The sequence below is a fragment of the Amblyomma mixtum genome, chromosome 2 (assembly GCF_055824585.1).
Source record: "Amblyomma mixtum isolate Tamu chromosome 2, ASM5582458v1, whole genome shotgun sequence".
Lineage (NCBI taxonomy): Eukaryota > Metazoa > Arthropoda > Arachnida > Ixodida > Ixodidae > Amblyomma > Amblyomma mixtum.
The window spans coordinates 35,176,152-35,198,462 of NC_143013.1; the positions used below are offsets into that span (position 1 = coordinate 35,176,152).

Consider the following 22,311-nt stretch of genomic DNA (forward strand, 5'->3'; position numbering starts at 1 on the left):
TTATGTACACTGCACAGATTGTGCGGTTTGTAAGAGCAAAAGGGAGGCTGCATGGACCATGCACATCCAACACATACTTGGAACAACAACAGTCTTAGTTGCTTGGTTGAAGAGTGCCCCAGAGAAGACCAGATGCGTGCAGTATCCCTGGGGAACAGCAGCCTCATCTTGAACTGTCTTGGAGACCACACAAACTAATGGCCGCTCTGCAAGACAAGCAGCAAGACCTGTAGACAGACTTTTAAAAGCTCTTTACAACCAGTGACCTTCATTCTCCAGTGATAACCCTTAACTTGCAGGCTGAGTTATCAAGTGACCTGCTGACAAAATTTTGACAATGCAGTATGCAGTACGCTCACCATTCTGAGCAGAGTGCTAGACGCTGTTATGCAGATTTGGGGGCTATGGTTTGGTGAAGCTCTCTGAAACTTACCAGAAGGGTAATCTTCGAAACCACTACTTGTTGTGGTGGTACTGCCTTCATTCTCTTGAGGCTCAAGAAAGCCTGTAAGGTGCAGACACAGTGCGGTAAGACTGCAGTACTGAAAGGAAAACGCTGCAGCAGGAATCTGCAGAGGTGTAGTGCTGCCAGAAATGCAAGGTGCTGGTGCTCACTGTAGCCACCAGCAGTTGCCTCAGAAATTTCCCCTTTATGGCACCATTTTTTTTGTTTCCACTGAAAACTGATTTTTCTGCCTAAATAGTACATTCAGGCCTCACGAAAGATAATTTCTTAGCTTTCCAGTGCAAAGTACCAGTAGTTCATTTTTTAGAGCAATGTGCGACATTTTGTACAAAGTGTCATAATTGATGGAAATTAGCAACATTGAAATGCCAGCACTTGTCAAGTAAACACTCGAAGTATTCAGGAATCAATTCTTCTTCTGATATTGCACATTGTGCTTGAAATTGAAAAAAAAAAAAAAGATGTTATTACTGGTGGCACCATCTGTCTGCACAGCGGAGAACGTGCTATTTTGCTCACAGTTCTGCGAAATATTATTTACCGAGTTCACTATATGGAATACACCGCCTTGTTTGCAGCATGAAGGATTCTAAATTCACCTGACACATATCACTGGTAGGTGTTGCACACTGTCAGAAAAAAGCGGTGTTTGCCTTGTATGCAACTATGTACAGGTTAAAACGGTGTCTTGATTGATGGATGATAATGGGGCAATGCCTGCTTGTAAGCATGAAGATGCTGATCACCTTTGACAAAATTTATCAAAGGCAGAGTAAAGAAATATAGCTTTGAATTTGCCAGTCACCGTGCCTATTCTCTAAACCTTATGCCAGGTGAAGTTTCCCGGCTTCATCTTCCAGACAAGCATCTACAAAGGTCTTTGAAATGAAGGAGGTAGTAGCCTAATTTCAAAGAAACCTCACTTTTGGTTCCAGAGGATTCAGGCAATTAGCAAAACAATTTCCTGAGTGCAACTACGTCTGTGAGAAATGGGTTGGAAAAGAGTGGTCTTCTAGCTTGCAAACCTATGTGTAACTTCTGTGCCAGCCTTAATTTGCAGAATGCCTATCGTATAGCACCAGAGTTGGATGTTGCGATAACAAGGAACTAGTTACTGTTTGAGAAAACAAGGAAAAAGTAGCGCATTAATGAGTACTAAACTTGTACTACAGGACTGGCAGACGGCCATGAAAAATACTTCTTACAACTATGATAGTGCACATTAAGCAACGTATAATTGAAACAGCATACGATGCAAAAGACAATGAAGACTATCTATATCACTGAAGTGCAGTTTACCTTTCTGAATGCTTGCATAGCCCTTCTTTCCAGCTGGTGCGGCTTCATCTAAAACAAAATATATGCGGCCATACAAAACCAGAAACACATCACTAGAGAGCGCAATTCTGCGCATGAATTAATGACATGTTTCCTAAAGGCAACAACAACAAACTACTGAACACGCTCCCAGTTTTTTAGTCACCTTTACGCACATAGTCCAAATGAATAATATATACAACAGATAGTAACCTCTGTGCTTAAAACACAGAGATACAAAAAAAGCTAAAAAGTCATAAGGAGCACTTCTGTGTAAAATGATTTGCATTATTACAAGCAAGAGTGCAGAGAAGACCCACAGCTGCCAACTACAAAAGATCAGAAAAAAAGAATGCATACTTCTACAGTGGTGCAGCACAAAGCAGTTACTAGCACTGGCCCTACTGGGATCACCTTTACCAAGCATTTGCGACTGCCTAATGCTTGCATGCATCAGGTTAACAAAACGCGCTCTGAACTCTCTAACTTTTTTGAAAATGCAAAGATACATCATGCTTTTTTCTTCAACTATCAAAATGCTAAATCCTGCAGATGCTTTCTAATGGATTGCATGACATTTTGATGGTGACGTGTAAAAACCGATAAAACTACAGCAAGTTTTTTAAAAGGTGTTTTCAAACTTGGAGGGAATGATGGCCACAAAAGAGTACAGTAGTTGCTCCACAATTTACAAACTATCTTAATGTTTTTCAGAAATCTTGCCATTTGTGATACTGTCACTACAATTTGCTAAACATATGAAGCAAAAAAAGGTTTCCACAACACCTCACTTCCTCTATACATGCCTAAAATGCACACAGCTCACCTAACCACTGCCGCAACGACTTCATGCGAGCATAGGGAGTCCCGTGGCAACGTCCCGAAGAGTCCTCATAGTCGTAGTTGAAAGCAGCAACACAAGGTGCCTGTACACTTCTTGAAGCAGCAAGCACCTACATCAACAGCAGCGAATTTACTTTAGCAAGTTGGAAATATTATTATTAATAGTGTTGTAATCTGTTACCTTGCCCTTCAGTGTTGCTGGTGTTTCGAAGGAGTGAAGAACATTGCTTAGCTGGCCTATGTTGGTTAAAGTGTAGTCATCTTGCTTGTATGTCCATTCATCTTTATTACAAACCTGCACATATTCAAAAGATTGAATAGTGTGTTTACCACAGCATAAGAACTTCTGAGCAATATTAGTTTCATTTTAATATATTATGACAGCTGTGCAAAAATCTGAGCGCACTGACCAACAATAAGCACAGCACTACATGCACACTATTACAACCACACAAGATTGCTGACAAGCACACAACCAGCTACTAACATAAAATACACAACAAAACTGTGTGTATAAAGAATACCCATTACACTGTATTGCACCACAAGGCTCATGGACGTGCAAAGAGCTGACCTTAATGTCCATACCAACACTCTCGAAGCTTACCTGTTCATAATGCAGGTGTTCCTCACTGTAGCATGCCTCATCAACAACCATAGGTCCATACATCTGGTAGGCAAATGCCCGCATGTCTACAGAAAAGCATAGGTACGAAGAGCCGCCAGTCATGTTCTGCATCCAGCCTAGAGCAAGGTTCTGCACAAAACCAATGCAAAGCAACATCCCTGAGCCTTTGCTCCCATGACTGATATTTACACAGCTCAAATGATCATATCTCACAGTGATTTTGGAAAAAACTTTGCAAGAGGGCCCCTCAAAGCAGCAGTATGAAAAAGAATTGTTTTCTATCACACCCATTTTCTTAAGTACACATGGCAACTGCCCAGATTGTTGTACAGGGAATCACTTACTTGTGAGCAGTGGCCGGAGTGAAATACAGGCAGACTGATAGCACTACTGTAAGACACTCCAAAACAAGAAAGGGTTCTGCCAAACCAGACGTGCACATCACCTACTGTAGTTTTCTGTTGCTTTACTCTAAAAAGTTCATGTACTCCTGTCACTTGTGCTTTCAGTCAAACAAAACTGGCAGCACATGGGTATATGAGTGAATATGCAGAAGGTGCAGCAAAAAAGGCTATGTAGAGTCCTGGGCCAGGTGTTTGGGCAACCATAATCAGCAGTTCTGCAATGGAAAGAACTTCTTTCTGCTGCTGTATGTCTGCACCATAATATGGCCCTGGAGAACACTCTGGCCATAGCCCTTTTTTAGAACACTGAGCCCAATTTACACGGCAAAAAGCTAAGAAAACTCCGTATACCAAAGCAGCAATGCAGCCTAATGTCCTGCAATAAGTAGAGAAGAGTGTCTTACCACGGGCACTTGGGGTATACATGTGGACAACGGTTGGTTGAAGGTTGACGCTGGAGTGGCACGACAAGGGCCATAATCCCCACTGTAGTGCGTGTTCACCACAAGAAAATCTACGTTCCTGAAAAAGGAAGAGATCACAGTGAGTGCAGTCCCTGCTCATCACAATCAAACCCTGAGAGCATGCATTAACAATGCCATAAAAGAGGACAAGAAGGGTTTCACGCGAGAATAGTTCCCTTCCTTGACATGTGCTTGTACAGCTATCCTACATCATGCTAATGACAGATAAAGCTCGTGTAGCTGATGAAAGCATGATGCTCAACAGTGCACTCCAAACAGTTTTCATTATCAACAAAGTGCCAGAAGAATCAGGCACCACAAAAACCGGCACTGGTAAAGTACTTACTCGTAAAGAGCACTTAATTGTGTTGCTGTATGAGCAGCTGGCTTATCATAGTCCACCATCTGAAGGCTGAGCAACACGCACAAGCCATTGTTTTGGTACACGTCATGCAATTCCTGTAAAGAACCAAGCAGTATGCAATTATACAAATACTCTGCATTATCCGCGAGCTGATATTCTGCTATTACCATCTCTCTTATACCTAGCTTGACAACCTTATTTCTAATAGAAAGCGAAGTACCCGATCTAAATACGCTCTTATCCTAGATACGCACTCCCTGCCCCATTTGGCAAACATCAACACAACATTCTGCCAGCCGGTTTTGAGGAAACAGCAAATTTGTCATTTCGCAAGATTTGAGAGGCCCCACACGAGGTGACTGGGAAGCTTCGCCAAAGTGGTATCAAGGTGATCTGGTCATGGCAGCATGGGGAAGTGTCCCCTTAACTCCTTGTTCAACTCAGAACATGCATGCATATGACCGCGCGTCGCTCTCCCCAAGGAATCAATAATAAATTAAATAATAATAAATTGCTTTTTGAGGATAGGAAATGGCGCAGTATCTGTCTCACATATCGCGGCGGACACCTGAACCGCGCCGTAAGATAAGGGAAGAAGGTGGGAATGAAAGAGATCTAAGAAAGAGAAAGAGGTGCCGTAGTGGAGATCTCCGGAATAATTTTGACCACCTGGGGATCTTTAACGTGCACTGACATCACACAGCACACGGGCGCCTTTTGCGTTCCTCCTCCATCGAAACGCGGCCGCCGCGGTCGGGTTCGAAACCCGACGAAGCCACCAGGCGCGAGTTCTTGCACAACGGGTGCGCTCGTACGGAATGTACTGTTAAGCGTGTCTAAGGCGACAGGTAATTTGCGTGTGTCTGCAAGTGCGAAAACACGCACTGTTCCACAGAGGATGGGTGAATGGGCCAATGTAAAATGGCCTGAATATGAGAAGCTGTTCAAGGGCTCATCCAGAGTCTATTGCTGAATTCCAATGGCAGATCGAGACCGCTCCGTCGGATCGCGTACGGAGCGCGTCGGAGCGCGTAGATTTGCCACCTCCCAGTTTGCGATTGGAATGCCAGTGATCCCTCGGGAGCGCGACGCCAGCGCCGCAGCGGCGACCGCGGAAACTAGGCGCGCCGCCGGAGCGGACGCCCTGCTAGCTTCGTGTTCGAGTGCGACAGGAGTTGCGCGAGGCGCGATCTCCGCGTCGACAGACGCCGTCTCGGCGAAACAAAAAGGAGGTAGTACGAAGGCCGTAATGTAAAACCAAAACCAAAGCGTATGTATACAGGATGGTCCACTCTCCGTGAACACGCGAGTATGCGGCCGCGGTCTTCGGAGAGCCGGTGAGCCTGTCCCTACCGTTCACGAAAGAAGTGGCGGACGACGCGCAGGCAATTTGCTCGCTGCTCGATTTTCCAGCCTTGCGACTGCGAGACGCAAGCCGCTGAACCAATCAGCGAGACAGTCGAGCTTTCGGCAACGACGCCGCCCGCGGACACGCCGAGCGACTAACTGCGCTGCCCCCCGTCCAACGTTTCTCCCTGGCTGCCGTAGTCGTCGCTAAGCCTAACTGTTTTTCATCGATGCCGCAGCTGAGGGCGCTTCGGAATTGGCCAGCGCTGTAGTAAAGGTGCTACTCGCGTCACCGTTTTACTGTGCTCCTCGTCTCATAATAAAATAAAGACATGATCGATTTCTGCGACGCCTCCCAACAGCGGAGCTAGCAGACAGCAGGCCAGCCGCACTGGGCATCAGGAAGAAATTTGCTTGTATCGCAGTTATCACTTCTACCAGCAACTCGGTAATGGCCAACGATCCTCAAAAATGATTCATTTGTTACATTCCTCTACTCCAGGGCTTGTTATGAACGCGAACAAAGAATATTAGCGCATTTTTCTGACGCCGGCGGCAGGCATATACAGGCCGGCAGCTTCACACTCGCTGTCCGTTTCAGACGAATCTTCACTGCTGGACTCTGAGCTTTCAGTGCCCGAGTCGGAACTGTCACTTCCATGAAGCAAAATTAGTGCCGCACGGCTCGAAGCAAGATCATTGCCGTCCACTGTTGACTGGAAAGTGCCCGTCTGTCCCGGCTCGCCCGGCTCACCACGTAGCGACGACAGGAACGAAGCGGCTGCTGCCGGTCGCGACCGGAAGCAGACGCGGCGGAAAAGAAAACGTCACGCGAGGTTCCGGTCAAATCCGCCGATTTCGGCAGATCAAGAATCGCTGCTCCACGGAGCGATCCGGGATTTACGCCTGATCCCGATCTGCCATTGGAACATACAACTCGCGCTCCCATTTTACCATTGGAATACGACTGATCCAAACCGAGCAGAAAAACTTGATCCCGATCTGCCATTGGAATTCACCATATGTCATCCATTGTTCGTGACAGCTGCTGCTCCCGGTTGAGTTGTGATAACATCGTGCCGCACGTTACATTCTACATCGGCTTGTGTCCCGCAAGTGTAACTTCGTTACCTGTGCTTAGGTTTACTCTGCTCATAGCGATTTTGTAGCATCTTCGGAGCTCACAGCATAAAAGTTTCGTTTTTCGCGAACGTACGTATGTGGTCCATGGCGATGAGGCTGACGCGTTTCTCACAACCGTTCCCCTTCCACATCAAGAACCCCACCTCCTCATCCTCCTCTCAGACGTACGTCAGAGCGGTAAATTTAAAATTTCTCAACTGCCACGTGTGCGGCGTGTTTGCCAGCCATGTCACTGAGGCTTCTAAACCTAACTAAAGTACCGGAGCAAAACGTTGAAGGAAAAAAAAATGACGCAAAGACAAGACACACACAAAGAGATAAAGAGGGTAGCTAGGTTCGTTGTGTTTTCCAAAAATCTGCTGTTGTCAAAAGAATCGGTTGCTCTTAACGCCCTCTTTAACATCACAAACCGCATCATGCTATGAAGGATGATCGAAGACGAAAGCAAGAAGTTATGCAAAGAAATGAATTTTGGTCCGCTCACTGGAGAACAGTGAGAAGCTCGAACTTTTCTTCACCCTGAAGACACAAGCCGTAGCAGCCGCTATGCGTTTTAATTTCCGCGAATGGCGCCTGGCAGGAAACAGCAGCTGTGTTCCTTCAGCAACCGCTAAACTTGCTATCCATAGACGACCCATTCCATGTACGAAGGCCGAATGCCGTCACGAGTAATATCTTAAGGGGTCCAACAAAGACTTTATGAGCTTTGCGGCTGCGTGGAAGATAGCATAGAAGCTGGGTCTGTCGGTGTTCAGATTTTTTTTTTTTTTTTTTACGGGGGTTTAACGTCCCAAAGCGACTCAGGTTATGAAGGACGCCGTAGTGAAGGGCTCCGGAAAGTTTGACCACCTAGGGTACTTTAACGTGTGCACTGACATCGCACAGTACACGGGCCTCAAGAATTTCACCTCCATCGAAATTCGACCGCCGCGGCCGGGATCGAACCCGCGTCTTTCCTGTCAGCAGCGGAGTGCCATAACCGCTGAGCCTCCGCGGTGAGTGAGAATTCTTTGAGCGTATCATTGGGGTAGCTGCTTAAGTTATGCACAGAAGAGCGTAATTTTTATTGGCTCTGCATAGCCCCGGTTCTCAGCGACCTATTTCTAGCCCGAAAGGACTGAAGCCTGTCAGCTAATCTGTCAGGCTGCTGTGTTGCTACGGTATTTCGTACCGTCGACAATTATCTGGTTCTTTTCGTGCACAAGCTCGAACAGAAGTGGAGACCTTGGTCTTGGGTGGTGTTGAGAGCTTCAATCAATCCCTGAAGCCTCTGCAAGGGATATATGACATCCTTTGCGAAGGCTCCTTCCCGTTTGTTAAATTTTCGAAAGCCACACCTGCTGGCAGTATGAGATTCGGAGCAACTGCTGTCATTCCCGTCTACCCACTCCAAGTTGACAAAAAGAGCATATTGCCAGCTTGTGCTGGATGGATGCGATCCAGAAACCATGTGCTCATTCCATGCAAGAAAACTTCGATGTCCATTATGGCTCGTCTTCACGTCAGGGTACATCAGTTGTCGAATGCTGCTGAAGCAGCAACAGGAATGAAAAAATCAAAGGAAAGAAGGAGTAGCCGTCGTTCCGTACATAAGTGCGTGTCGCAGCGACTCAAGAAGACTGGTTGACATAGCGAAGTGAACGTCGTCTTCTCAACCCCGATGAAGCTATACGTATACGCTATGTGCGCCCGTGAACGAAAGAAACGAAAAACGCAGGCGGTGTTACACGGTACATCGAAAACCCTATGCTAAATACGCCGATGGTGTGGCGTACTCAATTCCGCTCTGCTGCGGCAAGTTTTACGTCGGTCAGACGGGACTGTGTTGTGATTGAATAAACGTCTGAAAGAACATGCCCATTAAACCAATAGAGAAAATTTGGGTACAGTAAATCTGGCGCTGCATTGTCGTAACTGTAAAGAAGAAGCAGAATTAAGGCATCAAAAGGCGGTGCGTACAACGTTTGTGTGTACCGGATTTTCCCAGCTGTTCCGTGGTCAGCAGGCATCCTGACAAGGTAGAGAGAGGGATTGTGGAAGCAGTGGAGATATCTAGCCTGAATGATTATTGCATCATGAACAGGTAGGGAGGGAGATTGCGGAGGCAGCGGAGATATCTAGTCTGAAATATTATTGTGTTAGCTCACTTTCGGTTTACCTGACAAAGGCAGAGTTGCGATTTTTGATAACGTAATGCACCAGTTGTCGACCCTGTCTTATTTTTTTTTGTTTTCCTAATCCGGTGGCCAAGTTGTGATGACGCCACAAGTTAACGTGACCTAGGTTAGGTAGGAAACATAGCTTGCTTCTCCGGTGATTTTTCCCTCACAACGCCGACGACACCGTATTTTCTGCGCAACGGGAGCCTTAAAGCTGTCGCGTTAACAGAGGTTACAAGACATGAATGTGGCTACCACCATCTGTGATCCGTCCTAGAATGCGCTACGTCTGTTCTCTAATATATGTACGCATATGTGTGCTGTGTATGCGTGCGTGCGCCCGTGTGTGTGCGTGTGAACGTGCGCACGTGCGCGTGCGTGCGTCGTTCACATTCTTTGTAGTCGTCAACAAAAAGAGCCCACCACGTGTGACCCCGTTGTCCGGACGTAATGTGTGTACTCTCTAGTTCTGGCAAAATCACATTCAAGCTACAAACTGGTGCTGCGAAAGACGCTCACTAAATATTGCCTCCTGCGCCGCACCTTTATCATTAAGCGACCATACTGAAAGATGTTACACAAAAACGAAACCTTGCAATGTCCTTCTATCGAGGACTACATCACTTTCTAATATAATTCCCACTAGGGTGCGTTTGTCCCCGCATTCCATCGCAGGATAGAATAAAGGATGATGTTGCCAACACCAGCGGTGCGCGGAACTTATGGCCTCTTCATCGGACGCCATGGAAGCGCGAGTCATTTACATGTGGGAAACAGCCAGATGTACGATGGCTATACAGGGTGTTTCACCTAAGACTTTCTGCAATTTTTAAAAATAAGCTATTTGAATTAGATGCGCGCTTTTTCTAGCATAGCATAGTCAGTGGTGTAGTACATCATAATGCAGCTAAGACGTGCTAACTAGCAGGTTTGTTAACCAATATTTAATAGTTAACTTTTAAACTATTACAGTTGGGCTCTTTAATTACTGAGAGGCATGTAGCCCACCGTAAGTAACGTCCATATCCATTTTTAGAATTTCGAGAACGCGATTATCCTCGGCGCTGTGGCCCAACAAATTTTGGCTATCTCGACGAGTTAGGTTCACTGGAGAGGTTGCTTTGCCTGCAAGCTTCTCAAACCGCATGTATTTTGGCGCGATGTAGGCGGATTTTGTTGGGCCACAGCGCTAAGGGTAACCGCGTTTTCGAAATTCTAAAAACTGATATGGGTATTACTTACGGTGGGCTACATGCCTCTCAATAATTAAGGAGACCAACGGTAATAGTTTAAAAGTTAACTATTAAATATTAGTTAACAAGCCTGCTAGCTAGCACGTCTTAGCTGCATTATGATGTACTACACCACTGACAATGCTATGCCAGAAAAAGTGCGCATCTAATTCAAATACCTTATTTTTAAAAATTGCAGAAAGTCTTAGGTGAAACACCCTGTATGTCCATATGTCCGACAGCAGCTGTAAAGCGGCTGAAGCATCTCAAACGAAGAAATGTTTCCATTTTCAGTTGGGTAATGGAGAGGAAACCATGCCCTTATAGTTGGATACCATTCAGTCACAGCGGAAACGTCTGTTTCCAGCTCGAAAATACAATTTCTAGTTGCTTATGGAACCGGAAATCTTGTCCAGCTTGAAGGTTTTTTGCTTCTAGCTATAAAATTTCTAGTTCCAGCTGACTCCAGCTAGAGTATCTTCTACTTTTTGCCATCTCCAACTGGAACCTCTTAGATTTCCAGCCAATTCCGGCTGGATTCTGGAATCTTTCCATCCAGCTAGTTCCAGCTGCAGTCTTTTCTACTTCCAGCTAGCTACAACTGGAACCACTTTCAGTTTGATGTCTATTTATGTGTGAAACAGAATGACTGGATCAAACATTTTTGGAAGAATTGGTGGTTTGCGCTGTTCAGCCGACCAAATTTTTTAACTTCGCATACGGAGCCTGTTGCCCCGATGGCTGATGTGCAAGTGACGTGGCAGTCTGAACTGCCTGATTGTATATTCCGTAGTGCATGAAGGATGCAGGACTACTAGTCAAGCGTCTACAACTTCATGTAATAAATTAACTAACCTGGGTAAATAAAGAGGCTTATAAATTTTTGCCGCACGCCATTATGGAATGGCATGATGTGCGTAGGGCAATCGTATACGCACCTTCATCTTGCGCGCGAGCAGCGGCAACTGGCGGGTGGAACGGCTGACATAAAGGAGGGCCAGGCCGTCCAGCTTGCGGTTCCGGAGCTGCCCCGCCGTCGTCTCAGCACTCTCGCGCAGCGAGGACAGCTGCAGCAGTCGCTCGTGCACAGCGACCAGCACGCGCACGCCACTCTCCTGCAGCTGGGCCAAGTAGCCTGCGCCACGGAAGGCCCGGCCGGGATACGTGTTTACGACGAGAAGACAGTGTCCTCTTCTAGCTCGTTGTCATGAGGGTACCACTGATCAGGAGGGTACCACGCGACACATCTTGGTCGATAGGTGTACCGAACCTCCCCCTTCCTCGTCCCTGACCGTTATCATAAGCGGTTTACCAGGCAGAAACTGGTATAGCTGCAACGTTGTTAAAACAACTGTGGAGGCAGGTGGTTACAGGTTTCGGCTTTCCAGATCAAGGACAGCCATTCACAGCGCCTTTGTGCAAAGGTTCGCAGCAACGTTGTTGAGTGGGATGCTTCTCCACTCCCGATGGCGGCGTTGCGGCGATGCAATGCTATATTATTCGTAAAAATGCAGTCGGGATCTTAAATTCCGGGTGCACGCGCCAGCCTAACAGCGTTTGCGCACCACACCTCTCGCCAAAACCACCACGTTAAGGCCTGGTGTTTTTTTTTTAAAAATTAGATATTACTGTAAAATAACTCGGTCGTGAATTAGAAGATTCGATGCGCGTTTCGAGAAAAGAGCGCAGAGAAAGTCCGTAGAGAAGCTGCTTAGCAGACCAAAAAGTAATCATGCCGGGACCGGGAACGGCCTGGATTTACTAGCCGAATAGAGTTCACACGTAAGTTGCTGCTATCAGCCATTGACACTGACTATTTTAGTGATAAAGATGAAATAGCACTCCTCGTCTTCTATTGTCTAGTCGTTTAAATAGGACGAAAAAGTGGCGTCTGAGTTTATCATTCGCATCTCCAACGAACATGAAACGTAAGAAATGAAGCTTGATCGTAGGACAATATAAGGAAGAACACTGCTTGGATACAGATTAAGGGTAGCCCGGACTAGTGCACTGTGGAAACTTCCTTTACACCTCGCCTTGTTGAGGATGCGATTTGTTCGATGGCTTTCGCGGTTGCTGAGCGCTTTGAACAACATGCTCGCTTTTATCGGAGCGTTCTTGCGATAGACTGGCTTCCGTTAAAAGTGAATAAGGTCAGTAAAAATGCCTACCTTCAGGGAGAACACTGAGGTCTGCGTTCTCGAAATTTCGCAGGGAAAAGACCACGTGTGTGCAGTAGCTCGTCGTAACGGTCCGCGCGCTCTCCGTGCGTTCAGAAAGCACGCACACCAGAGGGCTCTCGTTCTCTGAAATTCAAAGGAAAGTGCCATGTTCTTCGAGGCTAGGGCTGGGTGTTTGTGGTCCGAAAAAACTTCAACGCAAACAATTTTAATCCACTGACGATATTTTCTATTGCTCTGTGAAACATACGGAGATGATAAGAGTGTATATTCTCATCCGGAGTTGAGCGTCCTTCAAACACGCATTACACGAGGACATCACAGATCCGAGGGGTTAGGACAACCTTAGAATTCAATCAGGCAAATGTCAGTGCACGTTAAAGAGCCCCAGGTGGTCAAAATTTCCGGAGCCCTTCACTACGGCGTCCCTCATAGCCTGTGTCGCTTTGGGATGTTAAACCCCCATAAACCATAATCCTTAACCTAAAGCCACGTTTGCGTGCTCTCTGAAGAATTCATATGAGCAGGAAAACTGCCCAGGATTGCAGTACTCGCCGAGCTCTTAGTTGTGTATGTATGAAGCGGCAGCCATTAACGATTATATAGTTTGTGAGTTCCTAATATATATCCAATGTTTAAAAAATGAGCACCTGTGTTAAACGGTTCAAGTCCTAGCGATTGTAGCGCCTCCTGTGACAGTAAGCTTGCTAGCGCGCGTCCGCTGAAACGTGTAGCACGCACCTTTACCACGAGGCATGCATCGCTTGACGGCTTCGCTCCCGTTGTCAGCACGCTTTTTCTCTTCAGTCAGCGAACGACCTGCAAGCGGATGCCCTTGCATTCAGGACGTTTCTTTATGCTTCGCGCGAGAGCATTGGCCGCAGATGATAAACAGTAGTTAGGTAGAAAGACGTTTACTTCCCAGCGCTTCCTAAGTTAACGTAATATTGCTTTCTTCTGTTGTTAAAATTAAGGAGAACTAAAGAAAAAGAGATTTTGCCTAGGTACACCTTCTGCAAAAATTCAAACCAAGCACTGCTAGCAGCTAACAACTATGTAAAAAATGCTTCAGAAGTGTGCGATGCCCCTGCCTTCAGTCACACAACCTTATGAGGACATGTAATTACGTAATAATGTTACACGAAATGCCTTTAAGGGGATGGATGATACGAAATTAGCAACTCTTCTGGGAGCAGAGAGACAATGTCAACGCTAGCAAGAGAAATGGGAGAGTCGTCTTACCTTCGGCACTCTTCTCTTTCAATTTTCCATCTGGAAATAAATCAGTAGTTGTAGCACGTTAGGAATACGCAGTGAAATGTTGAATTAAGTGACATTTTCTCGCAATATTTTCCTCTTAAAGACGTTCGCAGAGCCGCAACAGAAACACAACAGGGACACTCAGTTCAATTATTTCTCGCAGTAAAAAGTACACTTCGCCAGGAGGTTCGGGCTCAGTCATTATCTCGTTTTCAAACGCCATCTATCACTCCTTTATAGATAACTTTCTCCTCTATTTTGAGTTGCGTTCAACTATGAAGAAGCACTTCAGGAGTCACAGCGTTCTGCTGGTGCCACCGTAGGTCCCAATTTGTGTACATCGACCCATCAGTTGCTACAAGACGGTATTTCTCTTACGGGTGGACGATGTGACAGCGATGGGTGGAGATACAGCGCTTCTGTGTCTGCTACACCACTGCTCATCATTCACATCTGCGCATTCAGTATAATGTATTGTACATGCTGTCCCATTCAACGGGAACTAAAACACGTAAGCATGTGCCTAATGAGAGAGGGTATGTGTTGTTCTCACAATTAGTACCCGCCTTTTGCTCGCATTAACCTTTTCACTACTAATTTTTCAAAGGGAATAGATCAACGCGTCTATGCAACTTGAGCTAACTGAGAACGCGCTCACAGATTTGCTAGAGTACTGCACTAAAACACAGTGCATGGTACTCAAGCGGTCTGGCTTTGTGGATGCAGTTCGTCTCCAAGTCCCTGGCAATCTTAAGTCGATCTACACTGCATCATACACACTGGAAAGCACGGAAGTCCGTATTATATAATAAAATCTCATTTAAAAATTGGCAACGATTACGAAGTGGAGTGGGAAGAGGAAAGTGGAGGAGGAGGGACGCCTTGCCGTCCTCCTCAGATTTCCTTCACGCGCTCTTGCGGTTACACCACTACCATCTGACTCTGTGTGTAAATGAGGATTGGACGCTTAGCGGTTGCGTTCTAAAAACAGAAAAGAAATCTATGGCTGCAGATAAAAGTGGACGAGAACCGAGAGCAGGTGCTAGAAATTCGATTTGAGGGTTAAATTCGATTTGAGAGTTGGAGCATGATGCTTTTCTTCCCGTAGACAGCGCCGATTAAGGCACCTTCATAGAAACGGTTGAATACGTGTTGAAGTACAGTCAAAACCGGATATATCGAACTCGAAGGGATTCGTACTGAGTTCGTCATATCGATAATTCAATAAAAACGGCAGTAGATAAGCTTATGTTGACCAAATGTTTAGGGGAATCCCCCAAGGTGGAGTAGATTTTGTAATAAGGGAGTAATTACTCATTGACGTGCACCCAAGCGCAGCCATACGGCTACAAAGGAAAGCTATACAGCTTTCTCAGAAACTTCGCAGTTAAAGAAAAATTCTTCCTGGTCCGGGGTTCGAACCCGGGACCACCGCTTCACCGGAGCAGTCGCTCTACCAAATGAGCTAACCGGGACGGTAAGCTTATGGTAGGGCGAGAGTGATTTGATCAATAACTCGAAGTGGGAACAGCTTTCCTTTGTGGCCGTATGGCTGCGCTTGGGTGGACGTCAATGAGTAATTACACCCTTATTAGATAAGCTGATCTGTAACCTCGAAGCAAGAATGCAATGCACCCACACTAGTTACGCGATTCTTGCTGCAACATGTCCCCGCCGACGTGCTGCTCGAAAAACCGGTTGCTAAGCGTTGCCATGAATAACCTGCTTCATACCGAAGCCGCAGTGGATGGCCCATTGGAACTAACTAGCCACTGCCTACGACGCGCTTCTTTTCTCTCAAGCACACCTCAAGTTCACCCCCTAACCCGGTTTCACAGTTCCAGCGCTGCCAGCAGGTGCCCTGGCCTCGCAGGCGACCCCCCTCCGCGCGCGAAAAGGGATGGAAGAGCGCCGTATGGAGAAGCAAAAGCCCCCTTGCAGGGGCGCGGCGAGCAGTTCGATATATCGAACGACCGGAGGAATTCGAGTTTGATATCCTGCGCCCCTTCCCTATTCCTTTACAGGACTTTCAATGGGATGATCTGTGTGTTCGATATAGCCAATATTTCGAAATATCCGGTTTCGGCTGTAACGCGGTCAAGCACGGAGTCTTCTCTGGTGCAAGCGGCGTTGTAGTCGCCTCGCACCCGGTGCCCTCTCCCCTGCGCATGCAGTGCCGAGTCATTAGGGCCTCACCTTGCTGTGCTCGGCGGACAGCGCTCAGGCGTGCGAATGGCTCGCCGCACACGCCCTCGTAGTCGTCTCGGTCTACGTCGAACACCGCCACGCACGCGTTCGGCAACCGCGACGTGGCGCGGGACACCTGCGTGGGGTAAAGCCTTAACTATGACGGGGGTCTTTTTCGCATACATGTATGATTACTCCATAATTATGCAAGTGTAATTATTATCCTCTTGGCGTATCATAATCAGAAGTCACTATCAACTTTTAGTAGGTTGGTGTATGGGGTTTAACGTCCCAAAGCGACTAAGGCTATGAGAGACGCCGTAGTGGAGGGCTCCGGAAACTCAAGTTACACACCAATTCGTCTTTTTGTGCAAACTAATTGTTCCCTTTCATATTTTAGGGACTTATACATTAGGCAGTGCAGGAAACAACTAGCTGCCATATGCAGCAAGGTCCAATATGAAGGGAACATCAGCTTTCAACTAGAGACTCAATTCAAGTTTAAGGTCGATCTTCATTTGTCAACGCTTGGCTTTCTGGTTGAAGAGAGGCATGTTACCGTCGAACCTCGTTGTAACGCAACGGTTTATAACGAAACAATATATATAACCAAGGAATGACGATTCCCCTTGTAAGCTCGGTCAACACGGGCTATAACGAAGCTACGGCTATAACGAAGTAATCATCGGGCCCCTTCAACTTCGTTATACAAAACGGCTGTTATTTGCAGCAAATAGCGTTGTGGACCTGGCCTCGTGAACTGGTCAAGCGCTCGAAGGAACGGCTGGAGAAAGCCAAAGTGGCCAAGAAAATATACACGCATTGCCGGCGTGATCCATCCACATGCGCAGTTTCGGCGTTGCAGGACACACCTTGACGGCCAGGAGGTCAGCTGTCTCGTGGCTCTCAGTGTGCTCGCCCTGGGATCCCATGTACGCCAGCGAGCTCTGGCTTTCGCCGGCAGTCACCGCCGGCCAGACAGGCTGGTCGCAGATCTGCGTCGACACGATAGGAGTTAGGGATAAAATAGAGGCACCTAAGCGTCAATCACGGATTTGAAAGCGGTATTCCTTTGGAAAGCAGAAACATTCAGAACCGACCTCCAGTAAAAATTTCTCTTCCGTGCAGCAACGACGACAGCATTAGAATCGGAATTGCCGGCCGCTCAGGGCCAGATGCGCGTCTGCAGCTGTTTGTTCTTCGAATTGAAGACACGCCTTCATGCTACCATGCCCAACTATGCCTGCATGCTTAGTCATACTACCATGCCCTAACCATCATTGGTGCGCACGTGCACACCATGAGCAAGCGACTTCCTTCGCATGGTGACACAGCAGTTTCGCTGCACACGTATGACGGCGTGTGAGCTCTTGCAGCTGATATCCCGGCCAGGTGGCATAGCTCGTCACGTAGCGTGTTCCAAGCTGTCACAGCGTCATTCAGAAGGACATCTATATACCTTATATATTGGCAATGCGGTAGCATTAGAAGCGGTTGATGCTTTTTACCGGAAGTGACGTCACACTCTGTATTATGACGTCACTTCCCTTCAGCTGATGGGAATTACCCGGTGTGGTGACGTCACTTCCCTCCAGCAAAGGGGTGAATTTTATGACCGGTGACACATTCTCTCCCCGCTGAGGCTACTAATGTTCTCGTATTAAAAAGCGTTGGATACTTGCCTGCATATAGCTGACGGGGTTTACGTCATCGCACTCGGTGCTGGAACCCTTGCGCGAGCTGAAGAGCAAGGCCGCCAGGCTCACGGTGAAACACAGAGTGCCATGTTTTTGCAACTCCGACATCGCCTCCATCCAGCTCACGACCACGGACTGCAGAGATGACATAGAGAAACTAATGGCCTATTCCAATAGATGATTTGCATGTATAGAAGAAACTAAACGAAGCTCACTTCAACTGAGTCAGTTATTTTCAAACTCGCGAACCAGTGCGAACAAGATACCCACGCACAGCATATAAGCAGGGCGCACGCCATGAGTAGCTATGCTCAATAACAAGAGTGGGACTACATTTTAGTGTCTGTTTCAAAGGTCCTTTCATTTAGTACTCTTTGTAGTGCCGCTCAAAAGAAAGTAGCCGACATGAAGATGTACAGGAAAACGCTTTGTAGCCAATTAGGCGCTGTTACATCCGCAGGGTAGAGTACTGAAAACAGCCCGCAGTCTACTCACGATGGGGACGGATGCAGTTCTATTGTCGACCGCGGCGTACACGGAGGGCAAAGCTACCCGGCACTTTTTTCCATCCTTCTCGTAGTGCGTCTGCAGGAACGTGTAGTCGACCTGCCTGTAAGAGAAGCAAACACGAGAGAAGCCCGCTTCCTGTCGCGAACTGTTATATTAGTCCGGTGTTTCACAGATAAGCGGTAAAGGGATTGACTTTAGGATAAAAGATGAACTACGAGGTTACCGTCTACTGCGGATGACACCTCAGTCAGATCGTGCGTGGATACGTACAGTATGTGTCATACTTAGAGGGAACACAGCAACGCGTGGTCGTCGCGTTTCGCGCAGAGCTGCCGCCTAGAGCCAGCCAGAATGTATGGCTTCGCGAAGCTCAGCGGCCATGCGTTGCCGGCGGGCGTAGTCTAGCAACTAAGCTTCGTGATCTCTCTTTTCCCGTGTAGTGCCTAATTTGCAAAAGTATTCCGCTGAAAGCAAGCACCAACAACGCCCCCAAAATGCAGTCCTGAAGGATAGGTAGCCTTTATGTTTTATGTAGGGGTGTACGAATATCAAATTCTTCGAATAAGAAACCAATACGAATATTCAGCTTAGGATATCGAACTGAATATCGTATAATAAATCACTGCTGTATTTATTCGTCTTATAATTTCTTTTTCTTCGCTCAAGCCGTATCCCTGAACTTTGTTAAAGGGAGACTGAGGCGGTTTTCGAATCAGCTAACTTTTTAGGGTTTTGAAGTAGTGGCATTGCTGATCACGTCTGTGAAATTATTTTTTCGATTTTGGCCAAAACAGTGGCGCAATCACCAATTAAAAATGCGATGTTTAAATCTCCCGCGCCGCGCGCGACCGCAGGAGAGGAGAACAGCGGAGAGGGAAACCTCGTCCATGTCGGCCAACGTGACGTCACGTTGAGGAGCCGGGGATACTTCGGCGCACCCAAAAGAGCTTTCAGCGCACGTTGTTTCTCGTGCTGCATGTGTTGTTCCTCGTACTGCGTGCGTTGTGACGTACAAAGGGTGTCAGCCGACCTTGAGAATCAGATTCAACACGAGGTACTACTCTGCTTTCGTGTCCACGAACAACTACGCCCGCGACTGTGTCGTCTTCCACTGCTTTCCGCAAGATCATACGCTCGCAGCGCAAGCGCTCGCTGCTTTGACGAAGAATTCAAGCCGACCAAAGCAAGCGTACTCTGCTCGAAGCACTTTCGTGAGACCGGCTACATGCAGAGCTTGTCCCTAATGTGATCACTGGAGATTTCGGTCGCGGCTGAACCATGACGCAGTTCCTTTCATTTCCTCGCGCATGAGAGGCGTGTCACCATTTCGAAGAAGCGCCTCTTCTAAAAGCAGAAACATGCTCACTAGAAACACGCCCCTGCAGAAACCTAATAGAGGCTCAAGCATGTGTTGCTCTTCTCAGCTTATAGGTGCAGCCAGACCACCTGAGGCGTGCTCAGCAAGGCTCGGTTAGTGATTTTATACTCGGTTCGACGTGTCCAAGCAAGCAAGCAAGCAAGCAAGCATTGAAGCTCTTCATACGTGGCATCTCGTTTAATCGTATCTAAGCGATTAAAATGAAAGCTTTCGACGTTCTGATTTCGGATGCAAATTTAACAGAGAAATGAATGTCAACCAAGTTTTTGCAAAAAAAATCATGTCTCGCAACCTTAGTCGGTTTCTTCTTCAAGTTGTGGCAGCGAACGAGTTGCAGCTAGCTTGGCTTTTAAACACACATATAGTTGGCCACTACTTCACTGAACCTAAACTGCAAATCTAGGAAGGGCGAACGTTTCCGAGGCAGTGATTAATATTTTCTGGCATCTGCTGAACGCGCCACGAGTGAAGCAGCAGCCTTGTGTGCGTATTTAGCTTGGTTTCCAGCGCACAATGATTCCTTCAATATCCTGTGGCCACATGCCTCGCAGTGCTTGGCTACTGCGCTTCGCTAATTTTGACATCAGCTTTGTGCTGCTTCACCGTTTCCTTGAAATACTTTCTTGCCCCAACCTACGCCGGGTAGTGAGAATAGGATTTTTGGTACACAGCGCTTTGGGCCTTTTCTTTAGGATGACGCTCTTTCGGGCGAGCCAGGAGGCGTCCGGTGGTGGTAATTGACTTGAGTATTGTTCGCACCCCTTCCTTTCCGAGAATACCAGCCGAGGTTGTGCTGGCACCTTTTACGCATGATCTGCGTACGTGTCTTTCACGCTAGCGTATGCTTGTGCTAGGCGTAGAATTTTTTGCTCGTGATACGTGGAATGAACAAACTGTAGTATCCTTTTCTTTGGAGGTCAGTAAAAAAAATAGTCGCCATATTCGCTTTTACAACACCACGGAAAGCTGCGATCTGCGCTCAGCGCAGCGCCGGATCCGCATCGGCAGCTTCTCCAGTCCTCGAAGTGACGTCACGACCTCTCTTGACCAATCACGGGCGGCGGCGCGCCGCGCGGCGTGCCCCGCGGCACAGGCCGCATATTTCTGCTAAAAAAGAGCAATTCGCGCTTGTTTTTGCCTTATTTGGATGCGATATTCGAGCATACAGCATGAAAAACTATAGGACGCCGCTGCCAGCCGGATTTTCAAAAAAAGTGCTTCAGTCTCCCTTTAAAGAACCGACCAGTAAGCCTTAATTCTGAAAGTATGGATCGGATTAGTAAGGCCACAAGTTGGCGCATAGTGCATGTTCACGAAAATACAATAATCAAGCTGGAGCATCATCACACTGGTGTTCTCGGCAAAAATAGTACAGAAACATCACAAGCTGTCTTGCAAAATAACTCTATATGCAGTATAATACGTGGGAGGCATCCTCTTCGCGTATTGGCAATCTAATGCTTGTAACGCACTCCGAGCTTTTATATTTATTTCTATTGTTAACCCCTTCTTAAATATTTTAAATACATAGATTACTGACCGTCCGAATAGATTACGAATAATAAATGTAGAGCCTTCAATTCGTATTCGAAGTTTTCATTCGCAAACCACTAATAATACGTATGTGTCCTCCAGGAACTTGCGGCTTTTGTTCATTTCCTGTACAACACCCTACAACAGCGTTGCGTCATCTCTTTGCCTTGCTGAACAAGCGGAGTCTGCTCCGGCGACTGTTCTGGTACCCCCGACCTAGGGACACTATTATGAGGAATTACATTGCTTTTGTTCATTCATTATTTTATTCATTGCCTGGTGAACTGCGATCGCATAGAAGAGCAAATTTTCGGGTGCGGCGTAGGGTGTTTGAGCCATACCAACCTCAGTGCGTGGAGTAAGGTCTGTCTTTCTCTCACTCCCCCATCTCTGTGCCTTTTGGTTAGTTTATCGCCATGCTGAAAGTGAAAGTTGCCCAAATCAGTCTTACTTCGCTAAGGTGGCCAGCTTGCTCGCGACGACATTCGGCGGCGTGTTCCAGTCTTCGATCAGGATACCGATCGCAAGTTTGAGACCCATCACGGACAGCTTGTCCCGCAGGTACTGCCGAGGGGAACGTGCGAAAAGGAGAGAAAAAGAGTAGATCGTCAGAGATTAGGCTGTGACTACGGGTGGGAGAACACAATCCCGTCTCTGCTTTTATAACCCGCTCGCCATCCTATAGCGTGTATTTGCACGGCACGCAGATTGCAACAGTACATACTTCTACGACGAGCATGCGTGCATTGCATTAGTAGAATTCACAGAGGCTATGCAGGCTAAAAGGGCGACCACCTTGATTTAAAAAAAACATCGGTATAAACACTATGCAGACCAACTCCAAAGAACCGAAAAAAAAAAAGCATTATGTTTGTAAATTTTCGGCCACCTCCTGTAAAAGTTTCTTGCAAATCTGTGCCTAACGCGTAGAATGAAACCGCATGTTGTAGTTTTTTGTTTCTGAGTCATTTTTCATTGCTAGAAGCCAGTACGCCCTAGGCTATCGGAGCCAGTGACATGGCTTGTTAGCTTAGTCAGCCATGGCTCAAGAGGAGCAGTTAGAAAGATAAAGGGAAGTAAGTAAACAAAAAAAAAAGTATAGCCGCGTGATTAGCTTCTATACTGATTTACAGTGAATGAGTGTAGAAGGGCTTCGCGTCATGGCGGATATGTGGGATGCATGGAGTTCATTGCCATTC

General features: G+C 46.9%; 1 protein-coding gene across 1 annotated transcript in view; it reads right to left on the reverse strand.

Annotated features, from left to right (window-relative positions):
* The window catches only part of LOC149358960 (uncharacterized), an 80,527-nt gene extending 58,854 nt beyond the window's left edge, over positions 1 to 21,673 (reverse strand). Inside the window, exons 1-17 of the mRNA XM_089567592.1 lie at positions 21,564 to 21,673; positions 18,187 to 18,301; positions 17,677 to 17,826; positions 16,867 to 16,989; positions 16,004 to 16,130; positions 13,790 to 13,819; positions 13,289 to 13,366; positions 12,539 to 12,673; positions 11,306 to 11,502; positions 4,469 to 4,581; positions 4,063 to 4,180; positions 3,234 to 3,383; positions 2,808 to 2,921; positions 2,610 to 2,736; positions 1,766 to 1,813; positions 434 to 505; positions 78 to 206 (exon numbers count right to left, since the gene is read on the reverse strand). Coding sequence (XP_089423718.1) covers positions 78 to 206; positions 434 to 505; positions 1,766 to 1,813; positions 2,610 to 2,736; positions 2,808 to 2,921; positions 3,234 to 3,383; positions 4,063 to 4,180; positions 4,469 to 4,581; positions 11,306 to 11,502; positions 12,539 to 12,673; positions 13,289 to 13,366; positions 13,790 to 13,819; positions 16,004 to 16,130; positions 16,867 to 16,989; positions 17,677 to 17,826; positions 18,187 to 18,301; positions 21,564 to 21,652 — 1,915 coding nt within the window. The 5' untranslated portion in view covers positions 21,653 to 21,673. The remainder of the gene's footprint in view (positions 1 to 77; positions 207 to 433; positions 506 to 1,765; positions 1,814 to 2,609; positions 2,737 to 2,807; positions 2,922 to 3,233; positions 3,384 to 4,062; positions 4,181 to 4,468; positions 4,582 to 11,305; positions 11,503 to 12,538; positions 12,674 to 13,288; positions 13,367 to 13,789; positions 13,820 to 16,003; positions 16,131 to 16,866; positions 16,990 to 17,676; positions 17,827 to 18,186; positions 18,302 to 21,563) is intronic.
* Positions 21,674 to 22,311: the final 638 nt, after the last annotated feature.